At 39.9% G+C, this 13,378-nt stretch overlaps 1 protein-coding gene across 2 annotated transcripts; it reads right to left on the bottom strand.

Annotated features, from left to right (window-relative positions):
* Positions 1–1,122: 1,122 nt before the first annotated feature.
* LOC123097878 (zinc finger CCCH domain-containing protein 4) lies at positions 1,123–10,653 on the bottom strand. Of its 2 annotated transcripts, XM_044519748.1 has the most exons (14): positions 10,370–10,653; positions 9,604–9,790; positions 8,206–8,379; positions 7,931–8,069; positions 7,152–7,460; positions 5,804–5,950; positions 5,538–5,721; positions 4,578–4,855; positions 4,383–4,499; positions 3,775–3,913; positions 3,200–3,462; positions 2,980–3,105; positions 1,822–2,328; positions 1,123–1,584 (listed from the first exon to the last, which is right to left on the bottom strand). In XM_044519748.1, exons 1-14 carry the CDS (start codon positions 10,500–10,502, stop codon positions 1,363–1,365), a joined length of 2,925 nt encoding a protein of 974 aa, XP_044375683.1. In that variant the 5' UTR covers positions 10,503–10,653; the 3' UTR covers positions 1,123–1,362. The 2 variants fall into 2 exon arrangements, with proteins under 2 accessions (XP_044375683.1, XP_044375736.1); XM_044519801.1 differs by lacking the exon at positions 10,370–10,653 and having other exon boundaries at positions 7,931–8,129; positions 9,604–9,645.
* Positions 10,654–13,378: the final 2,725 nt, after the last annotated feature.

Here is a 13,378-nt window from a genome sequence, read left to right as displayed (position 1 = left end):
AGGGATTCACTACGTGACAGTCGACAAATTACATCTTCAAGTATGGATGTTAACCGATTCGACAGATGGTCAACTAGATTGGACACGAGCACACGATGTTAGCCTCAACCCACACGGTCATATGATTAAGCCTCTCATTATACAGTCCAAGGTGACATGGGGTGTTGTCAGAAGCAGGACCGGACCGACTAGCATAGGCTACAATGACGATTATGATGACTCGGTAGAGAAGGAGGACGAAGCCACACCAAATGACTCTGAATATTTTTGGGACTCAAACAATGACAACTTCATCGACGTGGTCGGAGGAGCTGTCCACCTTAAGCCGCCGGAATGGGGTGCCCATTGTAGGATCGTGGGATTCCATCCCCACAAGAATGCACTCATCCTCGTACTTGATTGGGCAGTAGTAGTGTACTATCTCGACATGTCGAGGATGCAGTACCTAGGCGACTCACATGAGCTCTTAAGAGACCCCGTGCAAGATGCTTTCTATGTCAAAGGATCGTTTACTTACCACCCTTGCTACAAGGACGTGCTATGGGTGGGGAAATTTTCCATGCTGTCTTAGACTGGTATATAGCTCTATTGTACTAGCATTTGAGATGCACTTTACCTCTAGGCTTAATATCATTTCTATGTATGCTCTCCTGCGTGGTTATATACATAGTTCCCATTGAACGGATTCTTTTGTTACGAGACTTACACAATGAACGGATATATGTGCTATTTATTTCTTGTGTACAAGCAAGAAATTACTTGGTCTCTTTAGTACTCGGGATCACTGGTGTGCGTTCGTATGGGTACATATATATTGTTTCTTGTTTGATCCGGTATATATAGCTTCTTCGTTACTAAGTTTCATGCACCCCTCCCCCAAGTTGATCTGCTCCTGTTGTTTCTTGAAGTTTTGATATATTTCATGTTCTTGCATTTGCACAAGGACTCGCTACAACACGGTAGAGTATCCAAGGTGTTCTGTAGTAGGCGACTTAAAACCGCCCTCACTTACCTTGGCCGGGTCAGCCACTGACATAGTCGTCCAGGGCAAAACCGAATTGACATAGTTATATAATGGTTATCACATAGAGTGGGATTCCATGCCTTGGAGGCACTCTCCAAATGAACATATAACAACTTTCAAGGCACTTCCATGATAATTGGACGTCTAACAAAAATTAGAGCAGCGACGACATTTAAACCCAAGTTTGCAGTTGCAGCGCAACAGTGCTTACTGTACCCATCGTAGCTACTCTGCCATAATATTTCTGTACAAGGTGACCTGATCAAAGAACTACTTACAACTTGCAAAACGGTTCGACCTAGCTATTACAATGCGTATGACCAAGCTAACGATTTGACCTAGCTTTCTGCAGAGGACTTGGCGCTCTGTTGTGTTGCAAAATCGCCCCGCCGAATGCCCGCCCCCGAAGGAGGATGCATGTTGAAAACGTAAGCAACTCGTCCTGCTACCTGCCCATCTAGTTGACGGATGCCCATGATCGGTGACCACTTAAGAGGCGCTACATTTAACAGGAATGATTCACCAAGAATGAAGAAACACTCCCTTGCCAACTTTTCCACCTATAAAAAAACAGCAGCCAATGTCTGTCATTTTTAGCAGTGGACTGATGTAATGTAATAATGTTGCCTGTTGACTAAGATGAGATTCTGAAGGTTATTCATAGATGTTAAACAGGCCATATGTACCAGAAAATAAATACAGTAAATAAACTACCACTAGACATGCAAAACAAGACACATAGATCCAGTAGATTTATTCACTGTAATGGTGTTGATACAACTTAAGAAATGGCGTACCTGTATCTTAACAAACTTTGTGTTACTCATGATCAAGATGATCTGCACACTAGATAATGGTCCTGACAATATCTTGATGGCAATATTCTCAAAGAACTTCTGCAAGACTTGGTGGTTGAGTGTTTCACCAGAATCATAATCATCTACCAAAATAATTCGCTTTAGTCTCGTCCAAGGAACTGGTAGTTCATGTTCATCTCCAATAGTTAGATGAGAAGGATCAGCGACATTCTGGACTATTCTGAGATTGTTTGCAACTAAATTACGCTCAGCCAAATGCAGATCAGGTGTAATGTCAACCATGTTATGAAGTTGAGAGGAAAACTTCAGAGTTCTGTCATTCACGACAAGAATGTGACCATTTTCACCTCCAGTCACTAACTTCCTCCAACTTATGTCAGCCTGCGGCCATGGTGGATCTTCTGGATTCATTTTAGAAGTAACAGATGAAGAGCTCAAAGAGCCAAGATTGTGTGCAAATGGACAAGAGTCGCCATTTCTACAACCCTGATCAAAGGAACGGCATATCAAAAGCAAAAATGTTAATTCATACCCATCGAGTTGTCCAAATACCAAGTTAACATATACATGCAGTTAGGTAGATATAAAAAGTGAGATACAATGGGCGAGGACCGCCATGGACAATATATTAAGAGAGAGCCCACCCAGGCGAGATACCGGAAATTCATTCCCGACGGGATTCAGACTCCAGTCAGGCTACTGCTCAGTTCTCAGTTAGTATTAGTTAGATATAACTTTAATGAAATGCATGTTGGCACAGTATCACTGCTGTCAATGCCATTTGACCTGTTACAACCATTTTATTCCTAGTGTCATCAATGAGTTACATTTAATATTACAATGAAAGAATATGTTAAGTCCTTCGCTGAGGCAGGGAAAAGTGTATCAAGTAGTTGCAGTAGAATATTGAGGATGTAGGTTTGGAGTTCAGTTGGTCTGCATCCGGCTGGCTATAAGATGATGTACTATGTCGCATAAATTGTGGTTACTACAATTTAAGATATGAAATTAGGGCAATCCTTCATCAAGATCTTACTCAACACATAGAAAAATAACCAAATAACGTATATATCCTGCAAATGACGCGCTGGGAAAAAAGGGCAGGTGATAATAGCATGAAAGAATGCAACAGTTCACCTTTAATGTGAGGAAGAACTTGCATGCTCGTTTCGAGGCATTGGATAAATTGTTAAGAGGTCCTCTGTATGTTTCACTAGATCCATCATGGTAGTCCACACACGTCTCTGCAAGTTCTATCTTCATCTGTGAACCAATCAAGAAGCATTATATTTATACTACTTTATGTCATATATACAGGTAACTTGACAATGCATACAATTGATATAATACAACACACCTTTTCAGTAACCTTCATGAGGGTATTAACAATGTCAGTGGCTCCAAAATCAGTTGCAGAAATATAAGGGATTGCAGCACACCTCTGTGAATCTAAGTGAGAATTGTCAGTTTCCAACGGGAGTGAAGTCATATGATCTGGCTCCGGCAATTCAGTATCACGACATTCATGGTGGAATTCAGAGGTCTGAAGGTACTTTGGAGGATTGATTTCCAGAAGAAATTGAGGCCTAAATCGGTGCAGTGTGCTCATAATATCATCATCTGTTCAAAAGAGTGAGTTACCAAGAAATGTCCATATATTGTATTCTTGGAAAATTATTTTGATATTTGCACTTCTACGAGTAGGTCCTCACACCAACTATGTATATTTTAATTTTTTATTGCAACACAAAAAGCTGATGTATAACACAGTAGGCTACAGCAGGCAACACTTTCCACCATCTTATGTACACATTTTCAAACTTTTAGTGGAAAACCATGATAATGCTAGAGTACCTGACACACATCAATAGATGCAAATTTTGCAATCAAAATACACTTCAGAAACTTTTTATCGCAAGTTAAAGGACATACAAATTTTGGAGATGTTGTTAAGTGCTTTAAGCACGAGATTGTGTAATCTACACCATTCTTGTTCAACTTTCAAGATCTCACATGCATTTGATTCTTGGTTCTTGGAGACATTTGTCAGGTACTCCAGACGAAACTTATCCTGAAAAAAATTAGAATATGTAACTTTGGTGAAAAATAAATAGTGTTAACAGAATCCAAATAAAAATATATACATTTTTTCATCAATAATAATATTCACTTAAGGGCCATGATATAGTATCCTAGAAATAGTCATCTACTCCCTCCGTTCCTAAATATTTGTCTTTCTAGAGATTTCAACAAGTGACTACATACGGAGCAAAATGAGTGAATCTACACTCTAAAATATGTCTATAGACATCCGTATATGGTAGTCCATTTGAAATCTCTAAAATGACAAATATTTAGGAATTGAGGGAGTATTAGGAAAGGTATTACCAGAAAAAGATGGTACAAAAACAGAATGAGCGTGTAATTGTTACTAAAAAGGACTTGAAAGTTAAGATTACAAATTTAAAAATAATCAACTCCCAAAAATGTCCAAGACATATATGCACATGGTATTTTATTACAGATAAGACAAGATGTACCTTAAACATACGCTGCCAAAACTGATATGCCCGGAGATTTGCGATGAGTGTAGCTTCCTTCTTGCCAATTTTTTGGAAGGTACGTTCATCAAAATAATCATCTCTAATCTTCTTGCGCTGTAAAACAGAAAGTAGGATACATAACTAAAAGAACACGGGGATACAAGCATGTCATTTGAAGTAACTAGAACATACCAATGCTTGATCACCAAAAGGTTGCAGTACAGGAAGTGGTTGAATGTCCAACATAATGCCTATCAGGATTCCTTCATGGAGATACCCCATCTCACCAAATTTCAGGGTAAGAACAGAAGCATGAAATGATAACGGCAAACTATCGAGCAAATAGCCATAAAATCTGGGATGATACCCTCCAGGGAATGCTGGCTGAAATGCATCAATTTGAACAAGAGTATCTAGTGCATCTTTAATAACACTGGATTCCGGTGGATTGAGAATTTTTTGCAGCAGCACTGCCAACAAGTGACTGTTAGTGAGAATATTACCTTAATATAGATATATACGAAGAAGAGTGACAGTGTATAGTAATGAATGATCCCACATACCCAAATATGTTTTGTTTTCAAATGCATGTACTAAGGTTTTTAAGATCTTACTAACTTGTACAGAGAAGTATTTGGTGTTTCTTTTAACTTCAGTAACAAATTTCCATTAATTTTCTTTGCACACTATTGTAACCTCACTCACCCGGGCTTGTAAATACACTTTATAACTATCCAATTTATCGAGATGCAAGCATTACGTTTTCTCGAAAATATACGTAACAAATTTTACAGAATTTAGCACTCCCCATCTATATATCAAAGGATGTACAAGGTGTTAAAAAAATACGCACTTAGGGACACTGGTAAAATATTTAAATACGAGTAGTAAACATAATGAGAATCAAAACAGGAATTCTTAATTCAATGACTAAGTTATTTTTAAAACTTGAAAAAAAAGATGATACTGAACTCTTAAGATAGGTACAAGTGAGGTGGGTGCATCAATGTCAAAGAATTTGAGAACTGCTCCTATAGTTCACTATTCCTTGGCTGTGTGAATCACAGTGATGCAAAGGCGGTTCATTTTACTGTTATAATCCGAGCACAGAAACATCAAGCAAGATTAGTGGAATTGCAGAGAAAGAATTACCAGTGGGGTCGTCATTCATAGCTATGGAATCTGCACAACATATCATGAGTGCTTGGTCTCTCAAGGATAACATTGAAATGGCAGGGCTTTCATGATCAGGAAAAGAGTTGTAAAATGGCTCTGTTACCAAGCGAAAAATCTGTCCATCACAGGTTCGGCCTGTCCTTCCTTTCCGCTGCTCAGCCTAAAAAAGTTATAACTAGTTTCAACATGAGGGTCAAAAGTAAGTTAAAAGTGAATAGCATCAGTATATCTGTGATACTAACCTGGGACATGGAAATCCATACAAGCTTAGTTGAGTCGATTTTCCTGGTTCGGTCCCAATAGACTTGCAATGATCTACATGAATCAATAACATAAGCAACTCCTGGAATAGTGACAGACGATTCGGCCATGTTTGTCGCCAGTATAACCTGCAATTAAAATATTTGAATGAGTCCGTGGAAGGATTGTTAAATTACAAGATAAGAGGACATTGCTCCAATTATGTAAACATTTTATGTATCCATGCTAAATTTCGCCTCCCATGCATCCTGTTATGTGCACTAAATTGAAATTTGCGTGGTTCCCTCCCCTCAAATAAACTTATGTGGTTACCATAGACGATTTACAGACTAATAACAGTAGGGGGCAGCCATGCCGGTGCCCTTGGGGCCAAGGATCAAAATACGGTTCCGTGTTCAGAAAATGTGAAGTGAGAGAGGGTAACAGCCTAACAGGTGCTACGATGCAAACTTTAGGGGTCAAATACAAAACTTATGGCTAGTTTTATGTTTGCCCCATCTGAATGGATCTATTCTGTAGAATTTTCCCCACGTGCTTAGACCCTATGAACGGATCTATCCTGTAGAATTTGCCCCATGCGATGCTATGCTACATATGGCTAGGTTTAGTGATCTATGAAAAACCTCTAAGATTGATTTTTTGGGTGATTCCTGTGATCCAAAAGATCCTCAAACTAGCTACCGTATAAATGTAATCTCTATGAATTATATTGATCCAATTTTGTTCCAAACTTACTAATGATGATGATGATTAGCAACTCCAAACGAGAGAAGGGGGTTAAAGATACTGGATGCTACGATGTCCTAAACAAAGGTCCTCCAGCACACCACCTCCCAAAATCAGAATTTATTTATTTTCGATGTTATTATCCCCCCAGAAAAAGTGGTCCCTGGTCACAAGGAAATGATGGAAAAATAAACAAAATTGGAATCATATGTTGCCGAACGATTGTAGGAAAATGGAGAGAAATGTCGTTATAGCAATGAGCCATTGCAACTATACAATGGCATTTAGCAAATAATGATAGTGATATTATATCTTAGAGATGGTCTGGGCTTCCTGTTTGTGGTACACTCTACATACCACCTGTGCATTGTACTTGGCCTAAAGAACATTGGAATACACAAGTTGCTATTCCACATGGTATCAAGGTTTCAATCATCAAATTCAGTTCCATAAATACTCCATAGAATATGTACCCTACTCCTATGTTACATAAATGGTGCATTACGCTACTAACACCACACATATAGCTTAAAGTAGGAACAAGTATTCCAGGTAGAAAAGATGCAGTTGTACCAAGTTAAATTGGAATGTAACAACTTGTACCTTTCGGCAAGACTCTGAGGCCTTCATAGTTTCCAAAGCTTCATCTGTGTCAATGCTGCGATGAAGAATATGTACTTTGAAAGTTGAACAACCAGACAACCGAGCCCACTGCTGCTCCAATGCATGGTATGTAGGAAGAAAAACCAAAATACTCCTTTCAGTATCTGGTTCACTTTGGTGTATGTGCAACAATAACGTGTGGATAAGATGATACACGTCAGGATTAAGAATAGCATCTGTTTTAAAATCTTCTCCAGCACAATACTTTGTCGAGAATGATTCAGAATCCATCTTCAGCATGTTATCGATCTGCATTCCGTTGCATCAGGTAATAAGAAAATAGTAGGGGAGCAAAGTAGAAGGGCTGAAGGGGTGAACCTAATGTATTGATTGTATGAAAAATTAACAAACAACAAACAGGGACCAGGAAAGGTAATGAACACCTAATTATTATTAGTATATAGTACTACTACCACCACTGCTATAGTACTACTACTATCATTTTTTCTGTTAGTGATAGCAGCAATAATAATAATAGAAATAAGTTGGCATGTTATGGTGTAATGCTACAATATGTTAAAATGGCTATGCAATATATCAGAATGATTAAAATCCGTTGTAAAATTCTAAAATATATGAGACAAAGATTACAAAATAAACTATAGCATGTTTGGTAATCAGACATTGAAAATTAGAAGGTACATCATGCAACAAGGGATATATTAGGGACAGTGAACGAGGATAATTCACTTCATTTTAGAGCAAGAATCTGTATATACCTGATCAAGATAATGGACTTTTCTCTGGAACATGTTAGTGCATGGGATGCTCGGGATGGTAATCAATTCAACCTTTCCAATATCTTTAAAGTACTCAACGTACCGCGTGCTATCAACAGTGGCAGACATCAAAACCAGTCTATGTGAAGAGTGACATAATATGTATTAGCAATCAGCAGGAAGGAGTTAAGATCATTTTCTGCAGTAGACAGAAACCATCAATATTATTAAAAAAATTGATAGAATGTACCAATGCTTGTTACCAGAGTACTTACTTGAAGTCACTCTTTTCCATCATAAACTGCTTGATAATAGCAAGGACAAGATCAGATTCCACAGACCTTTCATGAATTTCATCAAGAATGATAACCTTATATTGCAATGCATCAATGCCGTGTTGACGAATTTGCTCTAGCATAACACCAGCTGTTTTGAAAACAATTTTTGACCTGATCCATACATTAAACAAGTCTAAAAAGTCAATCTATAGCAATGCAGCACAAACAATTTACCATATATTGTCAAGCCGGTAAGAATGGATCATGAGATTCAGGTAATTAAGATACTTCAAATAAGTTAGAAGGCTATGTGATGGAAAATTGGAAATTTCGAGTCAAATAAGCTCGAAGTAGAGATTAAGATGTCATAATGGTGGCATTCCCAACATAACTGAACTGCAGGTTAACTGTCCAAATCATCTCCTACCTCTTCAGTGTAATGGAGATGAAGAAACTGACATTATGTATATCTTTTTTGGTAAGAATGACACTCCAAACTGACAGGTACTACAAGCCTAAAAGATAAGAAGCAATATAATTTATTTATATATGCATATAGATTATTTATTTTGGAATAATAGGCATTGAATTGCCAATATAATCTAAAGCCGGAATTGAACAAACTCATTAATGCACATGGATAACTGGATATAGCTATGAATGGTAAAGCATGTCTGCATGACTTCTATGAAAAGTGCATGCACAATTCATATATATAAGGGAGATATCAAAAATTAATGAACAACAAGGATTGAAGGAATACATGTCTATAGCATGATTTCCATTTTCAGCTGTCATGGGTCCACCAACCCAGACCAATCTATACTGCCTGCAGTTCAGCTTTGAAGATAGTCGGACTGATTTCTATAAGGCTCCTAAGCATTCTATGTCAATACAGTGGTTTTTTGGTATCAAGATAACAAAGATCCACTCTAGTTTCAGCTATAGCATGAAGCCATGTAATGTAAGGCTAAGACATGGACTGATCCCCTGTCCTGTGTCTTGAGAATGTCACTTGTCACACTTGCAAGTTGCAGCAGACAGCAGTATCAGGTGAAGTGCGAAAGTTTCAGATCCTAGATAGTCGACAATAATCAGATGGTAGAATAATTATAGCAATGCAGTTGGTACCCATAAGGATGTGGTCCTGGACATTGCAAGATCCGGACCACTTATCTATATGACATTTTAATATTTTTTGACAAAATGCAAAAGATTGCTGAAATGCTTCCTCTAGGTAGTACACGTTTCAGGAGTATATATGATGGGGCTGCCTAAGCTAAAGTATCCTGCACAATAATGTCTGTCGAGATCAACGCAGAAGTAGAAGGAACATTCTAATGATATCTGCCTAATATTAGGGAGTGGGGCCACTGATTCACAACGAGGAGCTACCTTGTTGAGGTAAGATTCTTCATATTTGGGTGGCCTATATGATATCCAACTTCTTGTCCTAGCATCGACTTGCGAGAATGAGCCACCCTTTGAGCAATGGCTACCACCGCAAACCTCCGAGGCTGTGTGCACATAATGGGCTCCATATTTTCTTCTAGAAGAAATTGGGGGATCATGGAGCTCTTTCCTGCAATGAGATAAACAAGCGACCATATCCATTATCAATATATAAGAATTAGGCCGAAATTTACATCCGAGCCCAAGACAGAATATGTCAAAATTTAGACTGAATGTGTTGGCGTAAACAAAGCAATCGGAAACTTGGCATCAAGTGAAGGGAGAAGCCATATGGATGAAATCAGCCCCATGAAACTTGAAGCGACGCATGTAGCTGCACCCCTCAAACAGAGTGTTCCACGAAATCTCCAACAAGCGGACGCAACAATCAATGAACAAATCTGAACTGAAACTCTGTTCAGCAACTCCACATGGGAAATGGGAAATCAAAATAGGAAGGAAATGGAAATCCGAGGCAAATTCGTAGAAGAAGGGTCGCCATCGACCGAGACAAATATAGCACCATCCCGGCCCAAAACCCCTGCCGTCTTCGTCATCCACTTCCCCTAAAACTGCGAAGAGAGCAAGGTCCCCGAGACCAAGGTTCAATCGCTCTGGAGTTGTTCCCAATCCGGCCGAAACTCTGCTCCAAAATCCTCACGTACTAGCGCCAGAGGAAATCAGAATTCAAGGAGGAGATGTTAATTACCGCATCCGGTGCCCCCCACGATCATCGTGACGCGGTTCTCCTTCACCGCCTGGACGATCCTGTCGCGGAAAGCCTCCAGGGCGAGCGTCGGCCGCGGCTGCGGCCGCGGCGCCTCCTCTTCCCCCTCCGCCATGGCCAGCCTCCCGAGGGGGAGGTGGGCGGCGAGGGCCTTCTCTCCTTGCAATGCAAGTTTCGGCTCCGCGCCTTTTTGCTTGGGCTGTCGTCGCTCGGCGGGCGGCCTTCCCTTCCCTTCTCTCTCTCTCTCTCTCTCTCTCTCTCTCTCTCTCTCTTTCTCTCTCTCCGTGAGAAGAAGACAAAAGGGTGGCCAGCTTTTTGAGGGGCGAGGCAGAGCCGGTGTGTGGACGGTGGACCGAGCCTACGAAAGCACGTGACGGGCGCCCTCTGCTCTGTGGTGCATCAACACCGGGCTCACACACGTAGGATCGAGTCCCAGCCACCCGCCTCTACGAACCGAGTTACTTTTCACTTCCATTCACTCTGTCTTTCACAGCTGGCAGCAGCGGAGCATCGGCGCACGGCAAGTTGGCTTGACCGCCAAGTTGACCAGCGCAAACAAGGGTACCGCTAAAGAGTAAAAAAGACCATTCGACAGAATGGTGAGCTATTTTTGAAAAAAAAAAGAGTTAGGAGAAGCACACAGAAAGATTTTCCGTAAGATATAGCCCTGTGGTTGGCCAAGTCTGATTTTCTTTTCACGTAACGGTGATGGACAAGGTATGCCATCAACCTTTAATGATGAAGAGAAACGATGCAATCATTGTTGAAAGTCGATGCTTCCAGGAAGATGAAAATCGTTATGTGGAGACTCGCCCTCTGACTGTTTGCCTACAGGCAGCCAGCTTCTACAGCGCTATGTCATAGGCGTTGGTGTGTGCTTTCTTTGTAGCAGGGAGGAGCGACGAATCATCTATTCATGTTCTGTCAGTCCGCTCGTCATATCTGTCAAGAGATGAAGTAGATATATGGATTCCATCCACGTTGAAGAGAACTTGTTCACACTACCGCAGTGGATCTTTGGTTTCCTTTATCAAGCGAGTTCTCTCGATGTCACGGCCCTAATGCTGACAATATGGCATATTTGGGAGGCCCGGAGTGATGCAAGAAATAACAATGCCCACATGCATCCTCGCAATGTGGCTGAGAAAGCAATGGCTTACGTCGACTTGATTGTCCAGAACTGTGGTAAGGCTGTAAATGTTTTCAAGGCATGATGCCCAGTGTCTCCTGTCAGATGGGTTCCGCCGGCAAATGCAATTATAGTTAATGTGGATGTTACACTCTTCAAGGCTTTTGGATGGATGGGAGTTGGCACAGTAATCAGAACCACAATGGAGATTACTTGCTTGGCTTGCCACGAGCACGTTGATGGGGTTACCACACCATAACTACAAGAAGCATTGGAGTTACGTTGTGCAGTGGCTCTCACCTGTCAAGAAGGCTTTCAAAGAGTAATTTTTTTACTCAGAATGTAAGTTGGTTACTCAGAGAAGAATCAATACTTTGATTTATGGATCGATCGCCAGTGGGGCTCATCATTGCTGATATCAACCATTTGTGGTGGTGTTCTCGTGTGTTCGCTTTAGCCATGTAAACAATATGTTGGATGTTGTGCCTCATATTCTAGCTAGATCTTGTGAGTCCTCCTACGACTCTCTATATTTCATGTAACCACGGATTATATCCATGAGGCACTCACTCTTGATTATCCTTGATCAGTAAATCCTAATATTCTCTCAAAATAATCCCACAAATGTGGATTATTATGTAGTTTTACAAAAATTATGCAGTCTCATTCTTATGATCCCAAGGACACTTTGTAGAGAAAATACTGTAAAACCTTTCAAAATTCCCATTAAACAGTACCATCCAAGGAGCTCCTCCATCTTTTTAACATTTGTGTGTTAAAAACTTGTTGTGTTTCACATAAAATGGGGGGGGGGGACATCACATGGAAACCACTACTTAATGAAAAGACGGAAACCCATACATGGATCGTTGGATCTAGCTAGAATCTAAGGGTTGTTTCACCCACCAACCCATTTCATACATTTCACAAAAATCCCAGATCCTTTGTGCAAAATAATAATCAGCATTGCTGGCGTTTGTATGCAAAAACGTGAGTTTCAATCAATAGCACACATTTTAGATCCATCGGCCTATGCTTGGGTTCCATGTTTTCACTAAGTTGCTGTCATTTGTTACTTTCTCTTTCAAGAATTGAGAGTTTAGGGCTTGATTCTGACCAGCAATATAAGTTCAAGGTTTGAAATAGACTTTACTCAAATTATAGATACGTAGAGATGTACTAGCATCCCCAAGCCTAATCCATGCTCATCCTCGAGCATGAAGATGGTAAAAAAGATAATTTAAAATGTGAATGCTATCTATCATGAAGTTGATTTATTGATGCAAAATGTTTTGGTGAATCTAAATCAATACTAAAGATGCTTGATAATGGTCTAATTTAATAATCTTAACTACCTCAGCGCACATAAGGGGTAGTTCTCACATGTTGTTTGATAATGAAATGCATCGTGTCAAAATTACGATTGCCAAAGTTTTAGAATGAATTTGAAGATTTATTGGGAGCACAATGATAACTTTTAAGTATAGAATGTTTACATGACACACACTTTTAGGCTAACTCTCAGAACAACAATCACTTTTTGCATGTTTGTGCCATTTCAACCACTCAATATGTAAAGATTGAGAGTGCAAGTTTAGGTCACATGCCCTAATCATTGGCAGGAGAACATAGTTTTGAAGTCAAAATTAAACAAAGTTGTCGGAGATGATTCTGGTGGATGGTGCCCTGGAGAGATGAATAGGTCGGAGAGACCAGTTTACCCGGGCTTCGGCTACCTCGGTGGAGGTAAACCCTGAAGGAAATATGCCCTATAGGCAATAATAAAGTTGTTTTTTATATTTCCTTATATCATGATAAATTTTTATTATTCATGCTAGAATTGTATTAACCGGAAACTTAGT

The sequence above is a fragment of the Triticum aestivum genome, chromosome 1A, assembly GCF_018294505.1.
Source record: "Triticum aestivum cultivar Chinese Spring chromosome 1A, IWGSC CS RefSeq v2.1, whole genome shotgun sequence".
Taxonomy (NCBI): Eukaryota; Viridiplantae; Streptophyta; class Magnoliopsida; order Poales; family Poaceae; genus Triticum; species Triticum aestivum.
The sequence above is the reverse complement of the archived record's forward strand: the minus strand, read 5'-3'. Positions and strand labels throughout refer to the sequence as shown.

Excerpts from the sequence above, each read along its gene's own strand:
- LOC123097878 (XM_044519748.1), bottom strand. The coding sequence starts at position 10,502 with ATGGCGGAGGGGGAAGAGGAGGCGCCGCGGCCGCAGCCGCGGCCGACG. Across the intron at positions 8,070-8,205 it reads ATGGAAAAGAGTGACTTCAA|ACTGGTTTTGATGTCTGCCA; the intron begins GTAAGTACTCTG and ends CTCTTCACATAG. Across the intron at positions 4,856-5,537 it reads TATGAATGACGACCCCACTG|TGCTGCTGCAAAAAATTCTC; the intron begins GTAATTCTTTCT and ends ACTTGTTGGCAG.